Source organism: Callorhinus ursinus, unplaced genomic scaffold, assembly GCF_003265705.2.
Source record: "Callorhinus ursinus isolate GAN/ISIS: 27379988/994484 unplaced genomic scaffold, GSC_fseal_2.0 scaffold9, whole genome shotgun sequence".
Lineage (NCBI taxonomy): Eukaryota > Metazoa > Chordata > Mammalia > Carnivora > Otariidae > Callorhinus > Callorhinus ursinus.
Window position 1 is genome coordinate 29120238 of NW_027397071.1, and position 17430 is coordinate 29137667.

Genomic DNA, 17430 nt, shown 5'->3' on the forward strand with positions numbered 1-17430 from the left:
CCTGGGTGGCCCAGTCAGTTAAGTATCTGCCTTTGGCTCAGGTCCAGGGTCCTGGGCTCTAGTCCCACATGGGACTCCTTTCTCAGCGGGGAGCCTGCTTCTCCCTCTCCCTCTCCCAGAGGCACTGTACTGAAAGCAGTATAGAATGATACTGTGTATCTTTGATTCTGAGACACAACACCTCATCCTCCTTCAAGGTTAACCTCCATCCATCTTATTACAGTGGGCCGCACAATTATAATTGCCAGCGGCTTTGTTATTATTCTTAGTGGTACATATGAAAATGGTGCAAGAAGGATTCCGTGAGATACGATAGTTAATAATAAGGGTTTTGAGGGCTGATCAGGATTAGAATCTTGATACTGCCATCTATTATGCTGTGTTGTCTTAGATTATCTTAACTATCCTAATTAAGCCTCTATTTCCCTCTCTGTAAAATGGGGATAAAACCTATTTCATAGGGGCGCCTGGGTGGCTCGGTTGAGCAGCTGCCTTCGGCTCAGGTCATGATCCCAGGGTCCTGGGATCGAGCCCCACATCGGGCTCCTTGCTCCGTAGGAAGCCTGCTTATGTTCCCTCTCGCTGTGTCTCTCTCTGTCAAATAAATAAAATCTTAAAAAAAAAAAAAAACAATTTCATAGAGTTAAGATTAAATGGATTAATGATGTAAAGTGCTTAGCGAAATATCTGGTGCTTTGTGAGAGCCTGTTATGGCAATGCTTCTGGTAGTCATTTTCATGGGGTTTGTCTGTAAACCCATCTATTTGGTTTAGTCTCAGATTTGAAATCTATTCACAATTACATGAGAAACCTATGAGTTTTCTGAGATTAAGGACCAGTTAAGAGAAAACTAATCCTATGTATGTATAATAAAATGTATATACCAGACTTTTGCCTGAAAATATAATGTTACAATATGGTTAATCCAGTTTTTCCGCCAACAACCCTCATCTACAAAGAAATAATACCAGAAAAATAAATGAGTAATGCATGGGAAAATTATAATTTGGAACATCTATATTATTTAGCATTTGATATTTATTAGTGAAGTATTTAAAAATATGTTCTGATATCCTTAGATTCAAACCCTTGAGAGGCACCTGGGTGGCTCAGTCGGTTAAGCGTCTTACTCTGGATTTCGGCTCAGGTCATTATCTCAGGATTGTGAGATGGAGCCCCACATCAGGCTTGTGCTGGCCATGGAGCCTGATTAAGATTCTCTGGCTCCCTCTCTCTCTGCCCCTCCCCTCTCCCCCCAAAAAAGCCTTGAGTCTGCAAAACTAATGATAGAAGAGCTAGAAAGTAGTTTACTCATGAAACTCAAGTGAACCTTGTATCTCCACCACACTTATTCTTTATCCCATGTCTAATAATTAAAACATTAAGTAGTGTTTTATATTTCTTGAGGGTTTTTGAGAATACTGGAAAGTGAATAATGCAAACATCTATCAGGTACCCACTGGGTCCTGTGTAAAAAATGAGATGGTTCCTGTACTTTTTCTCCTTTAATCCTCGAAACTCTGTGAGATAAATGGTAGTTATTCCTATTCAGAAATTCAGAAGTAAGGTTGCTCTGTGCTGGCATTTGAATCAAGATGTCATTAGACTCCAAAACATATGTTTTACATATTTATGCCACCTGTCAGTAGGTGCTCAATAAATGCCAGAATAAAATCAAATAATATTGCATGATCATTCATTTGAAATTTTTGTTTTTTGAAACATACTTTGGCAGTAACAATTTCTTTTTTCTTTTTTTTTTTTTTAAAGATTTTATTTTATTTGAGAGAGAGAGAATGAGAGACAGCATGAGAGGGAGGAGGGTCAGAGGAGGAAGCAGACTCCCTGCTGAGCAGGGAGCCCGATGCGGGACTCGATCCCGGGACTCCAGGATCATGACCTGAGCCAAAGGCAGTCGCTTAACCAACTGAGCCACCCAGGCGCCTCTGGCAATAACAATTTCTTATATTTGTTAAGCAGTTCATGGTTTCAAAGTGATTTCACTTTTATTGCCTATTTTAGTTACCATGGCTGCAAAACCGATCACCATAAAATTTAGTGGTATAAAACAATTATTTTGGGCGCCTGGGTGGCTCAGATGGTTAAGCGTCTGCCTTCGGCTCAGGTCATGATCCCAGGGTCCTGGGATCGAGTCCCGCATCGGGCTCCCTGCTCCTAGGGAGCCTGCTTCTCCCTCTGCCTCTCTCTCTTTCTCTCTCTCTCTCTCTGTCTGTCTCTCATGAATAAATAAATAAAATCTTTAAAAAAAAAAAAAAACAATTATTTTGCTTTTAGATTCTGTGGGTCAGCAATTCAGACAGGTCACAGCAGGGTGAGTTGTGTGTTCCATGGTGTCTCAGCTGAAAGACGGTGAGTTGTGTGTTCCATGGTGTCTCAGCTGAAAGACAGGTCTGAAATATGAAGTTCTTTATTCAGATGTCTGCTAATTGATGGTTGTCAGCTGGGGGCTTCAGTTGCTCTTTACATGGGCCTCTCCATGTTGTCCCTCTAATTTAGGTTACCTTACAGCATGGTGGCAGAGTTCCAAAATTTAGTGTTCTGAGAGAGGCAAAGACACAGCACGTAGGAGCACTAGCCATTCAGAGGCTGTTTCCTTTTTTATGACCTACCCTCAAAAACCACATAGTATCCCTTCTTTTGTACTCTGTTGGTCAGAATCAGTCACAAGCCCCTGCCCAGATTCAAGGGGAGGGAAAATAGCCTCCTACTTCTCAGGAGAGGACTGCCAGTCACATTGTAAGAACACCATGTGGGATGTATACATATTGGTGTGGCCATCTTTGGAAAATACAGATTAACCTGTGAAATAGATCAAGCATATTGCTTTATTAATCAAGAAATTACTCAAAGTACTAGTACAGTAACACGTGTCTTAGGTGCCTCCCACAACACTGGGATCTATTTTGAATATTTACATACATTCCACATTATTACTGAGATAAGATGAAAGATGGATAAGGTATCAAATTAAGGTATTGACTGGCACAAGACCATTGGGGTGATCAACATTTTGGGAGTGTATGCCAGCACTCCTTTTTTACATTGGCAAATGTCCTTGTGTTTTTATCTACCTGGTTTGTCTAGAAGAAGGTTTGACACACTATAGCTGGTGGGCCAAATCCACCTGGCCCTGTTTATGTGAAGTTTTATTGGAAGACACCCACTTATTTATTTTTGTCTATGCTGCTTTTGTGCTGCCATACCTGAGTTGAGTAGTTGCAACAGAAACCATTTAGCCACCAAAGCCTAACACAGTTACTCTCTGGCTGTCTACATAAAATTTGCATACCCTTGGTCTAGAAAATCAACCAGTTGCAGTCAAACAGTCTGAAATTCCCACTACTTGAGGCTGTAGTTTTCATTTGTTCAGCACAGATGAGAACTAGCTTTAAATACAGAGTAATAATAGTTTAACGCTTGCCCTCAAAAGAGTTCACAGTACTAGGGAATCAGACAACTCTACATTTACATAGTACAGTGTCATGAGTGGTGCTGTCTTAGAACTGTGCACAAATTTATTTCTCTGAAAAGCACTATGGCTAAAGATGAGGATCTGATTTTTCTCCCCCAGAGAAGGCTTCCTGGAAGACTGATATTGATCAGGTTCTTGGAAATAAGTAGAAATTAAAAAGGTGAAAAGGGTGCCTTAGATGTAGGAAAAGTATGAGCAAATGTATGAGTAGGAATTTTATTCTTCCAGGAATTCATTATAGCTGAAAAGTAGAGTGGGATTGGAGAAGTAAAGAAAGGTAGGACTGGCAGTGACCATTTAAACCACTGAGGCAAGAAATGATTTGAAAGCTCTTTAAGAAACAGAGTTGTCAAAACTTGTTAATTAATTGCCTATAAGAAGGCAGAGAATATAGAATTTAGGATGACTGACCTGGGCAACTAGTGGTCAGGGAAAATGGTGCCATTTTACTAAGATATCGGGTACATTGGGAGGAATAGATTTAAGCAGAAAAGATAAGTTTCACTGTTGGAGTTTTTGAATTTGCAGTGCCATTGGAACATATAAATGAGGTCAGTTAGGCTGTTGGCTTTGAAAGTTTGAACTTAAGTAAAAGACTCAGGAGTTTTAAATAAGTGGGTATTTGAAGCCTTGGGAAAGATGCAGTCATTTATAGAAAATATGTAAAGCAAAGACAGAGCCAGAAATAGAAATGGGAAACAGCAGCACTTAAGAAGGAGGACAAGCCCATGGAAAGAACAGCTGGAGCCAGAACAGTTTTGAATACTTTTGCATTTAGTGATTTTTGGCAAGTTTAGTCAAATGGTAGGATCAGAAGCTAGACTATAGTAACAATTGAGAAATGACAATGTGGGGAGAGCAATTAGAAAGGTAAGGTTTGAATACACTGAAGAACTGAGTTACCAATTAAGTTAAATCCCTGTGGAAATGGCAGAAGGTAAGCTCCAAAGCACAGGTAGAGGGATTGACCTTAAATGAAGGTATACCATATTCACTGAGACATGCATGAGAGAATGGATAAGGGAAAAGAACAGATATTTTTGAAAGCCTGCTTTTGCTGGTTCTGATTGGTTGCATAAGTAATTTCATTCATCTTACCTCAATCTATTTTATGTAAGAATTACTGCTTTCCAATACAAATATTGAATAGTGTTTTATTTCTCATTTTGTTTATTTTCAGGTGTCTGCATTTGGTGCAGAGTTTTCATCAGAGGCTTGCAGAGAGATAGGCTTCTCCAGCAACTTGCTCTGCAGCTCTTGTGATCTTCTTGGACAGTTTAACCTGCTTCAGCTTGATCCTGACTGCAGAGCATGCTGTCAGGAAGAAGCACAGTTTGAAACAAAAAAGGTATTGTTTTCTAGTATCTCTCTTCCATTAGTTGGTGTGTAGTTGAGATAAGGTGAAATGTTAAATTGCCTCATCAACTTAAATATAAAGTCTCTAGCTTTTACATTTTGTAGTTTTAGAAGTCAGCTGATTTCTTTCTGGCCCACTAGATCAATTAAAGCAACTAGGAAGGAAGAGTTAAGGTTTATATCCTAGGACCCCATTCTGTCATGTTTAGCAGAGGGGTTGTTTAGCAAAGGGGTTGCAAAATTACTATAGCATGCTTGGATCCTAAAGTTCTTCAGTCTTCCTAAGTTCTGGCCACATGAAGATGCTTCTATTCATTTGTAATAAGAACTCAGTCTTAAAATGAAATACAAGATGAAATTGTAGCACCTAGGGCGCCTGGGTGGCTCAGTCGTTAAGCGTCTGCCTTTGGCCCAGGTCATGATCCCAGGGTCCTGGGATCAAGCCCCGCATCATTCCCTGCTCAGCGGGAAGTCCACTTTTCCCTATACCCTCACCCCGCTTGTGCTTTCTCTCTCTCCCTCTCTCTCTCCCTACCAGATAAATGAAATCTAAAAAGGGGGAGGGGGGCACCTGGGTGGTTCAGTCGTTAAGCATCTGCCTTCGGCTTAGGTCATGATCCCAGGATTCTGGGATCGAGCCCCACATTGGGCTCCCTGCTTGGCGGAGAGCCTGCTTCTCCCTCACCCACTCCCCCTGCTTGTGTTCCCTCTCTCGCTGTGTCTCTCTGTCAAATAAATAAATAAATAAAATCTTTTTTAAAAAAAAAAAGGAAAGTATAGCACCTACTACCTGGCACATAATTATAGGTGATAAATTATTACTTTTTGTCTAGTTTACAAAGGATATGGTCTGTTAATTTACATGGCTTTTACTAATATTTATAGACAAGTAATCTCCTCTTTAACACCTGAAAACAGCCGAGGATAGGTAGTTCTAACTGTCTAATAAAATCTGTTTTGTCCCATTGTTCAAATTAATAGTTAACTTGCTCGATTTTTAAATCTTTTTAAGCCTCTACACTTTTTAAAATTCAGAGGTGGCCTGAAAAGATCATTTATATAAGCCAAATAAAACTGAATCAGTGAGTCCCCTGTGTTTGGAATGAGGAAAAAAAGCATCTCTGTTATGTTTCCTTTTTGTATTCTCTTTCACTTGTACATACTGAATTCTGTTTTGAGGTGTTAGTTTGTAAAGCTTTCCGTAATTGCACCCTTTAGATAGTAAAAGGTTAATTTGCAACACCAAGTATAGTTTTATCATTCTAAAAGAAAAATAAGCAAAACTTTAAAAATGTTAATCTTTAACTGAAATTTAATATTTCATTTCTCAGTTGTGAACCTGAAATTTCTGCTGTCCCCAAAATAGCTTCAGAGTCTTCTGTGTTTTTCATTTCCTTGGTTCACAAATATCGTTGATATCTTTTCATGTTTAGAAGGTTTCTAGGGGCGCCTGGGTAGCTCAGTCGGTTAAGCGTCAGCCTTCGACGCAGGTCATGATCCCAAGGTCCTAGGATCGAGCCCCGCATTGGGCTCCCTGCTCAGCGGGGAGCCTGCTTCTCCCTCTGCTGCTCCCCCTGCTTGTGCTCTCTCACTCTCTCTGTCAAAGAAATAAAATCTTAAAAAAAAAAAAAAAGATTTCTATACATATGAGTTAGTCTTCATTGCATGTAAGGTCATATCTAAACAAGTTTTAAAAACTTGATTTTAAATAGATTTAAGATGTAGGACTTAACTAGCTTAGCATGACCCTTCCCTCTTAATTTTTGGGATTTGTTTTTGATTTTTTTTTTATGAGATATTCATACAGGACGAATTACCAAAGGAATCTATGTCATCCTCTAATCATAATGCTGTTATTCTATGGTCCATACTACTTAGCTGACGATGATTATTTCCCAAGGCACCAAACTTAATTGAATAACGGGGTGTTTTATAATAATAAACAATGTTTATCATATGCAATGTCTTATAATTAGGGTAAATTGAGAGGCTCTATCCTTTAAGTGATAGCAAATATTCCTAAATTGTAAATCAAGTGCATATAAAAGCTATTTTTACTTACTGCCCTTTCTCAGTAATCCTTCATAGCATACCATTTTTATGTTATACTTTTACTAGAACCAAGGTTAAATCACACACTTCTCAAATTATATTCCCGTTCAATTTTAATTATTAATTGAGCTCTGTGTGGTATCTTGACACTTCTCAGCACTTACAGTTCAGCAATAACCATCAGCAAGTAGTCTACCAGTTAACATATGCCTAACTAATTATACACTGAAATAATTGTAAGTACAAGTGAGGCTGTATCCTAATATAAATTTTATGCTGTCTCCATTGTTTTTTCTTTACTCCTTGCCCATCATCTCTACAATGTACTTCTCATTAAGCATTTGCTTAGCATACTGTTGCACAAAATCAATGAATGGTGAAACCAAAACATGTCAGGAACACTTAGAAATATTGCTGGACTTACAAAAGTATGGCATGTTAGACAAGCCTCCATTCAGATGCAAACCACATTCAGGTATAGAAGCAGTACTTCAGTACTTCAGTCGTACTTCAGTACTGCTCTCTAGATTACTGGTACATGATCATATGTAACATTATATACAATATTTTTTTCTGTCTCAGCCCTGGCTTAAGGCTTAATTTTGAAATCATAATTTAGTCTTAGTTTAATAAAAGTAAAAATCTGCAATATGTAGACTAGTGCCTTACATTAAAAACATTAAAAATACTTAAACATGTCTCTGTTTATATATATGTATATGTGTGTGTGTGTGTAAATCATCGTGAATATAAATTCTTTAGAAAAGAAAATTATATACAGGAGTGTTTTAGTAATTTATATATAATAAAAAAAGTGTAACCAGAATCACTCATTTTGGTTCTTGCTTAGTCATATGGTTTATAGGCCTTTCCAGAGATGAGGCTAATCATTTTTAGTAATGCTTAACTCATTTAACAGGCTGAATTTAGTCTTTGATAGCCAGAAGCATAAAATTTGCTTTTAAAAAAAAAAAAAAAAAACTGGAGCACCTGGGTGGCTCAGATGGTTAAGCATCTGCCTTCAGCTCAGGTCATGATCCCAGGGTCCTGGGATCGAGCCCTGCATTGAGCTCCCTGCTTGGCAGGGGGCCTGCTTCTCCCTCTCCCTCTACTGTTTCCCCCGCTTGTGCTCTCTCGCTCTCTCCTGTCAAATAAATGAATAAAATCTTAAAAAAAAAAAAATAGCAGAAAATGTCTTTGAAATCTCTTATTCTGTAAATATATGCTCCATTATTTTTACTGGGTCTCATTCTCCCCCACCCATTCTGTTCATAAGGGACCTACTAGTAAGCATCACAAATACTAGCTAGAATGAGATTTTTTGATGAGTTATTTTACTACTAGTTTTGCTTATAACTGTGTATCTAGGTACCATTTATAAACATTAGGATGTTGGCTTAATTGTAAAGAGCGTACTAATTTGTAATTTGAAGAAAAAACATAAAAAATGTAATGAAAAAATATTTAAATTTAAATATTTAAATCTTGGTGCTATTTTTATACGGTTGGTATTTTATACAGTTAGCATGAGTAACTTCAGCTTAATGTATAGAATCTTAAGATGGAAGGGAAGGGACCATTTTTTTTTTCTACTGACTGACTTCTTCCTTGTGGTGGGACAACATAGTAACTGCCAGTTCCTGAGTGTTGTATCTTTTAGCTTTTCCCACGAGAAAAGGATTAATTCTTTCTCGTTGACTATTTTTGAGATATTTTAGGCAGGGATTGTTACTAGCTCAAGTTAGATCACTACCAATTGTTAGCTAAGGTAGAGAATAATATAAGGCCCATTGGCTACCACAGCAGCTATGTGGAATGTTGCACTGGGGTACAGAGAGATGAAGCACTAAAGAGCAGATACTAGGTAAGCAATCCCATAGATAACTGTTACTCCCCTCGCCCCCCATGGCTAGAGTAAATAACTTCTACTTAAGCTGTCTTTAAAGATTTAGCTCAAGTGTCCACCCTTCTGGGAAGGCTTCCCTAATTTCAGCTCCCTTACCTCTCCACCACTAGCACTCCCAGGTTATGTTAGCTACACCTCTGTATTCCCAAAGCACTGAGGATACCTTGATATGCACTTACCTTCACTATACTGTATCTATTGTTTTGCTTTTCTTTCTTGTCCCATAAAATTATGCTCTTTGAAGTCTAGGACAGTTTCTTTCTGAATCCCTGGCCGTAGCATATAGTATTTCATAAGTTTTTGTCCTTGAATGAGGCTATTTTTACTAAGAGTAAGTTGGAAAAGGTGATCTTTTTTTTTTCATTAAACATTTATTGAGTGCTTTCTATATACCAGGCACCAAGCTAGGCATTGCTGATACAGAAATTGAAGGGCATTGGGGCACCTGGGTGGCTCAGTCGGCTAAGCATCCAGCTCTTGATTTTAGCTCAGGTCATGATCTCAGGGTCGTGAGATCAGGCCTGCATGGCTCCATGCTCAGTGCAGAGTTGGCTTGAGATTCTCTCTCTCCCTCTTCCTCTCCTCTCCCGCTAAGACAATCTTTAAAAAAAATCAAAATTAAAGGGCAGTCCCTACCCTCAAGGAGCTTATAGTCTAGTGGGGAGATAGACGAGTAAGCAGGCAAGTAAGCCTAGAGTGATAGGTGTGGTTTGCTAGGGGAAGAGGGAACAAAGCTTTGAAGAGTTAAGATCTGGGTTGAGAATTGACAGAAAATGTACCCAGGTGAGTAGAAGAAAAGGGAATCAAAATGGCATTTCTGGATACAGAAGACTGGGACCCAGGGTGCAAGATAGCAAGGGAGGAGTCTGGAGATAAAAGCAGGAACCAGGACATCATGAGTCTCAGAAGCCATGCTAAGATGTCTGGACTTTATCTTGAGGGAATGGGAACCGGTGGAAGTTTGTAGGCCAGGGAGTAACTGATCAACTACTGGTAGACATAGAAAAGATAATTTAAAAATATATATGTATATATGTTGAAAATATACTTGAACTTTGTAGACACTTGTGAAAGACCTTTTTCATATATTTCACTTATGGTGAATATAAAAAAAGATTTGTCTTTATGTTGGCAGTTATCAGTAACACTTTTGTTATAACTGTTCATCTAAGTATAGATCTCTCATTTGTATATTTTATTTATAAAGGTATTGCAAGCATCCCAAGTAGGTCTAAAAAGAGAAGTTAATTTTTTAACACACATTTTGAGATTGAGGTCTGACTGCTAACCTTAATAGGTATTTTTGCAAACAGTACACCACTATCAGATTTAAAAAGTTTCCTGAAATTTTCCTGGAGATAAGTATAAATCAGATATTTTTTTCTATTAAGATTTTTTTTAACTTCTATTATCTAAGATTTATAAGATTAAATGTAGTATTTCAGTAGATGGGTTATTTTTCTCCTCTTTTTATAATCTTTCCAGTTCTGTGAATTTGAACTTGATTAAGGCAGGTTGGTGCTTTTTTCCTGTCTCCTCTTTCATTTAAGGTTTTCATATCTTAATGATTTCAACTTCTTCCAGACATAGTTGTTATAGGACTTTTGTATTTTTCCTTAATTGTTTGCTCCTATTTCCTTAGCTAGCACCTGTCCTCTTTAAGATCTTGGTTCATCAAGATCCTTGTAGTCCCACTGCTTTCCTTTTTCTTTCTAAATATTTTTTTAAATTATTATTTAATTATCAATTATTTAGTTGGTTTTCAGTACTTCCTATTCTTTCCCATTTATACCTGCCTTATCTGTGAGCTATCATTCTGAAGGTTTGGCTAGTGGTGAAACCAGAATACCTTCGGAGAGAAAAAAAAATGACTTAGCTGAATTAGTCAAAAATATGAACCAAAAAATGATTTCAACTTAATTTGCTGTTCATTCAGTCTTGATTGTATCAGGAGGGAATTTAGAGTAGTGGTTAAGAGCACAGGCTCTGGAACCAAACTAGGTTCAGAAAGTCTTGGTGTGCCTGCGTGGCTCAGATGGTTAAGGGGCTTCCTTTGGCTCAGGTCATGGTCCTGAGATCTAGCGCCACGTCAGGCTCCATGCTCAGTGGGGGTGTCTGCTTCTCCCTCTGCCTCTCCCCCCCTCACTCATTGTGCTCACATGCACGCGCTCTCTTTTTCTCTCAAATGAATAAATAAAATGTTAAAAAAAAAAAAAAAGTCTTTACTCAGCTGACAATCCTGGACAAATTATTTGATCACGCTGTGTCTATTTCCTTACTTATAAATTGGAGATAATCATAGTTACTATCTCATAGGGTGGTTATGAGGATTAAACGAGTTAATACATGTACACTGCTTAGAATAGTCCCTGGTGTATAATAAATCCTAGGTAAATAGTTGGGGCTGGTGGTGGTATCTGATTTTCTGATTAAAAACAAAAAATTTGGAGGACTCTGAGCATAGCATAATAATAATTGCTATTGGCAAAGTAGGATTTAAAAAATGAGATATAACATGAACTATTACACCTGCCCGTCTTAAAAATTTGGAACAAAATTTTCTGTTACTCTGCTTTTGAGCTCCTGAATCAGTTGAATCAAGAAGAACAAGAAGAAATATGGTGACAGTATTAGTAGTATGAAAACTTTTCACCGTTTGCAACTAGTTTATGTGGAACAAGATACAGAAATAAATTATGCTAGACATAACCCTGATTTCAAATTTTTTAGTCCTGCTGATTGACATATTTTAATAATATTATAAAAATGAATTTTTAAAATATGTAGCATTCTGATCATTTTTAAGTGCATATGAAAATTGCATTTGGAAAGAAAGGATTTTACTAAAAAGATTTTTCAGAACCAGGGCACCTGGGTGGTTCAGTCAGTTAAGCATCGGATTCTTGATTTTGGCTCAAGTCATGATCTCAGGGTTGTAAGATTGAGCCCCTCATTGGACTTGTGCCGGGCATGGAGCCTGTTTAAGATTCTCTCTCCCTCTCCCCCTCCTACCCACCCCACCCACAAGTGCCCTCAATCTCAAAAAAAAAAAAAAACATTGATAAAGTGGAGCTTTGTCTTCAGACAAACCTATTCCAGAAATTAAATGAGACCCTTTTTTAAAGTCCATTTAGATGGCGCCTGGGTGGCTCAGCAGGTTAAGCTTCTGCCTTCGGCTCAAGTCATGATCCCGGGCTCCTGGGATCGAGCCCCACATCGGGCTCCCTGCTCAGGGGGAATCTGCTTCTCCCTCTGCATGCCGCTCTCCCTGCTTGTGCTCTCTCACACGCTCGCGCTTGCTCACTCTCTGTCAAATTAAATAAAATCTTTTAAAAAAATAAAATTAAAAAATAAATTTAGAATAAAATATATTATTGGTTTTCAAACTTTTTCAAATGACACATCATTTTGAAGCTATGATTTTCTTTGAAAGCAGAAATAACAGTAAATTAAATTATGTTTGTAATATAAAAATGATCACTTCGTGAAAAAAGCAAGTTATCAGACTACAATTATTTTCCTACTAACATTCCTCTGTTGCTTATATTTTTAATCTAACACATAGTAACAGGCTTCAAAGTTTTAAGAAAATTTTGGAAGAGAAATCACTTAAAAGTGATTTTTTTTTTAATTTTTTTATTTGAATTTTGGAACATCTTGGTCTCATTCACAGAATACAAGTAGAAGCCTAGGCTGCAGATCACCAAATTATACCATTACTGGTTCTGGAAAATAGCTCAACAGTTCACGTATTTGATAAAGGGCTTTTATTTTTGCTTAAAGATATACTACTCAGATAATATTAAAAATTAAAAAATATCTATCTTTGATAATGATTGTATTACACTAGATTTAAATAAATGGACCTACATAGTGCATAAAATAATTTTAAGAATATAATTAGATCCCTTCCACTTCCCACTCCCATTACTTAATTGGAATTAGACTAATGCTAATTGACCCACTTTATATAGCATATAGTAGCATTCCCATTTTCTATGTGTAATACTCTTCCTTCACATTTACATGCACTCCCAGCAAGCCAGAGACAGGAAATATTAATATATGTATAGTTTATTAGAAGTTTATCCCCTTCTCTCTGTTTATAAAAGTTTTTGAAAGAGTTAAATTATTGTCTTAGCTACTAGTTTTGTGACTTTTGAGTTAGCAAATTACTTTGGAATCTTCAGTTTTGTTGTAGTAATTACACTGGCTCACCTTTCAGTGTTTATTGTACCTCGGTTATACGCTAAAGTATCTTACCTACATTATTTAATCCTCACAACAACTCTATAGCGTAATACTACTATCCCTATTTAACAGAAGAGGAAACTAGGGTGTTACCTATCCAAAGTTACCCAAGCAATTGGGTGCTGTAACCTGGCTTCATCTCAAGTCTGTTTGACTCCAGATTCCCAAGTTTTTATTTTTTTTTTTTAAAGATTTTATTTATTTGAGAGAGCACAAATGGGTGGGATAGGGAGAGGGAGAAACAGGCCCCACCACTGAGCAGGGAGCCAAAAGCAGGACTCAATCCCAGGACCCTGGGATCATGACCTGAGCCAAAGGCAGACCTGTAACCAACTGAGCCACCTAGGCACCATAGAGCCCCAAGTTTTTAAACCTCTGTTTAATCTTGAAAATGTGAATACCTACTTCACAGACTTTACTGGAAGAAAATGAGTGAGTTAAACATAAAACACCAGTCTGACTCTTTGAAGGTCCCTTTTGCATTTATGGTTAACACAATTCTACCACTAGTTTTTATTTTAAATTATTTAATCTTTATTTTTCAGTATACCGTAGACTTTAATGACTCCAATTGCTTGGTGTTTTTTGAGGGTATATTAACAAATTTGGCTTATTTAAGGCCCAAACATTTTAAATAAATCACATAGTACTTCATACTTCAAGTAAAAGAACATCAAAACATTTAGTTCTATTCAATTTACACGGAGAATCTGTAGCCAATTTCAGAGTAATTTAGAAGTCAGCTTAAGCAGCATTATTCAAGAAAGTGGCATGTATTAAGCTATAGCCTATCTACTACTGGTAGAGATGCTACTGGAGTGTAAAACTTAGAAGGATGAAATGGAGGTAAAGCTAACTGTGCGTGAAATTGTAGTCACTAAAGAAATTTCACAGTTGCTTAAAATAGCTTCACTTTTGTAGTGTGTCTGTAGCATCAATACATGAGCTGATTTCTTCAAAGGAAACAAATGTAAGTCTTCAACAGATTAATTATAATTAGAATATTCACTAAGAAGCTTTTTTTAAAGATGTGAATAATGTTTGGCAACAGTTCTAATTCACTGAAAGAATCACTAAGACTCCTGCATAGCAACACAAATAATTACTTAATAATAGCCACTAACATTTGTTAAGTTATTATATGAAGGGCGCTATTCCAAGTCCTTTATCTGAATTAATTTATATAATTTCACAACTGCGGTAAGTACCATTATTATCCCCATTTTATAGTTGAGTCTAAGGCATAGAGATCTTACCTAAAGTCATTCAGCTAGTAAATGGTTATAAATATATGTATCATATTTATGTAACAGAAGTCTTAAAATATTTTATGTAGTTATTGAATTGGTAATATTTAATTTTTTAATATTTTCCAAATGTAGCATTTATCTGTCTTAAATAAATATCAGGTTTTTTTAGGTATTTACAAATTAGGATCAAGGTTCTATCTAAGCATATTAAAACATTTTATCACATTTGCAGATTACAATATTTAAAAAGGAAATAAACCCTTAAAGTAATTCATGGTCTGTTTCCAGGCTGCCTTACAATTATATTTCCTAGACATACCTACCTAAGAGTCAAAATAAACTTTGTTTATACACTAAATATTTCTTCTTGTTATAGGCTTCTAGAATGTCAAAGTAAGACAATAGTCACTGTCCTCAAGGAGTCCAGTAGAAGAAACAGGCATGGAACTAGAATACAGTTGGCAGGATATTTTATTAGGCTAAAACATAATTTCCAGTGTTAGGAAGGTACCCACTAAAAGAGTTAGAAATAAAAGTTGAAAAGAGGACAGAATCAATAAATCTCTTAAAGTTGATGTATTCAGACCCATAGATATAACCACATTAATCACAATGAAAGTGACCAACAGAAGAACTAAAAACAGTTAAAAAATTACTGAGTGGGGGGCAGAGGAAAGTTTTTACTTTTTATACCCTTCTTCTGTACAGTTTCTTTATTATTTCCAGATGCATTGGTTTCTTTAAAGAATTCAGTGAGAAGTATGCTGTAAATAAAATAGACTCAGGTGCTATGAAAGCACACAGAAGGAGGGACATACCACCTTTTGACAATTGGGGTAAATATCACCACTTATATAGAAGTTGCTGTTTATGCTAACTTGGAAAATAATTAGGAGAAAGTTCTCTCTGGCAGAAGGAAAAGTTAGCAAAAAGGTAAAGTCATGAAAAAGATGGCCATGTTAGATAAATCAGATAGCTTGGTTATGATGAGAGATGATGCTGGTTAGGAAGGTAGGACCTGTGTGTCTTGATAAGTTTGGACTCTTCTGTAGGCAGGGAACAAAATTAAGAAATTGTAAACAATGAACTGGCATCAGATTTGTATTTCAATGAATTTTGTCAGTATGAAGGATAGTTGATAGGACAGAGGGGAATACCGTTGCCAGAAAAATAACTTATATTGCCGTTTTCCAGAGGCAAGATAAAAGGGCTTAAGCCAACATATTGGTAGTAAAGATAGAGAAGGAGCAGACAGATTTCGGCAATAAAACCTTCAGGATTTTATTTACTAGTTAGAAAGGGTGAGTAAAGATGCTTGATAAACTAGTAGCCTCAAGGAAAGAAGGTTACAGGAGACTTCAACTAGTTACAAGGTACCCCTTAATGCAACAGTGGGGGATGGGAGAAGGGGCATTAAGGAGGATAACTTTTCATAAAAGCATACGCCTTTGATACAAACTGCCTTTTCAGTTTTCCTTCTGAAAAATTAAGTGTTAAAAGCTTATCTGGGTACCATAATGTATTCTAAAATTGATATGTGTGCTTGTCCAAAAATGGGCAAAAAATAAAAATGTATGGAACAGCCTAGTGTTTTTTGTTCTGCTTTCATATTGACACTCTTTAATATTTAAAATATTTAAGCTTTTGGATTATTATAGCTATCTTAGTATATATTAGGTGATTACCCTGTTTAGTTTTAATAGAGAGCAACCATAATGTAATTTGTGCTGGTTGTTTTGTTTTTTATTTCAGATATTTGCAGCCTTCTTAAAGATAATCATAATTGCCCATTTTGTGACAAATAATGATGTTCAGTATTGGTATGGTAATAACACTAATAGAATTGAATTCTCTTTTGAAAAGCAGCTTTTGCTGCCATATGAGAGCACCCTATGGTCTGTTTTTGAGGCTATTGAATATTTGGGTGTTGAACCATAGTTTGGATCTCAGTTTTTCAAGTTAAGAGGAAAATGGGTTGTACTTTTCAAACATTTAGGAGCAAAAAGACATTGAATTTTTATTGAGTACCATACACTAAACATTTTCTAAAATATTTTTACTTATTACCAAGGGACTAATTGGTTTTATTTTAGAATTACTTAGATGCTCAGTCAGTTGAGCATCTACCTTTGGCTCAGGTCATGACTCCAGGGTCCTGGGATGGAGACCACATTGGGCTCTCTGCTCAGCGCGGAGCCTGCTTCTCCCTCTGCCTCTGCCTGCCACTATGCCTACTTATGATCTCTCTCTGTCTCTCTCTCTCTCTCTCTGTCAAATAAATAGATAAAATCTTTAGTGAAAAAAAATATCAAGTTCAGGGTCATTTTTACCAATTCTTTGGATGTTTTGACCTCAGGAAATATAGTGGTGATGTGTCAGGTTATTTCCTTTCATTCTATGATATTTCCTAAATATCAGTAGAATTGAATGCATTGTTCCCAGGTGATGACCCTGGATTATTCATACCAGTAACTATAGATGAGGAGAGGGTTGTGTCTGTGGGTGTATTTGTTTTCAGGTGAAAGTCTAATCATTATAGTCCTAAGTCTTGGTTATGAAATTCTCTTTGTTTTAGGTACATGAACAAATTCTATTATTCGTCACAATATTGGAAGAAACCTTGTTCTGTTTTCCCTCCGATTTCATAGTTGGAATTGTCTAATTTAGAATGTGGTGATGTCAAAGAAACATTTTATTTCTTGGTTTTTGTTTCATTTTGTTGTACTTTATTTTAGTACATTTTCAATGAGCTTTTTAATAGAACAGTGATTGTATCTTAATGACAGATTCCCCCAGTGTATTCTTACTTTCTCAGAACTTAATTTAAATTAAGGTAGATGTTACCTTGCTTGTTTAGTAGCTTTCTCAATCTCAAGGCAGAAACTAAAGATACAAAATACAAAATTAAATAGCACTTTAATAGTGTAGTAGAATAAGCTTTAAACTAAGCTTCCTTAGACATAGTCGTTCCTTTGTTTTTTTTCAGAGTTCATTAGAAAGCACCTTAAAAATAGTGTAATCTCAAGGATATAATATTAGAGAATTATATTTACCAGCTTCGTTTGCTAAAATTGTAAAGCTGAACTTATTTCCCTAATCCTCCATATTCATTCATTGTTCCT

At 36.5% G+C, this 17430-nt stretch overlaps 1 protein-coding gene across 1 annotated transcript in view; it reads left to right on the forward strand.

The window, feature by feature from the left end:
* SELENOF (selenoprotein F) overlaps nt 1-17430 on the forward strand; it is a 56693-nt gene that overhangs the window by 4020 nt on the left and 35243 nt on the right. Inside the window, exon 2 of the mRNA XM_025872124.2 lies at nt 4674-4841. Within this exon, the coding sequence (XP_025727909.1) occupies nt 4674-4841 (168 nt within the window). The remainder of the gene's footprint in view (nt 1-4673; nt 4842-17430) is intronic.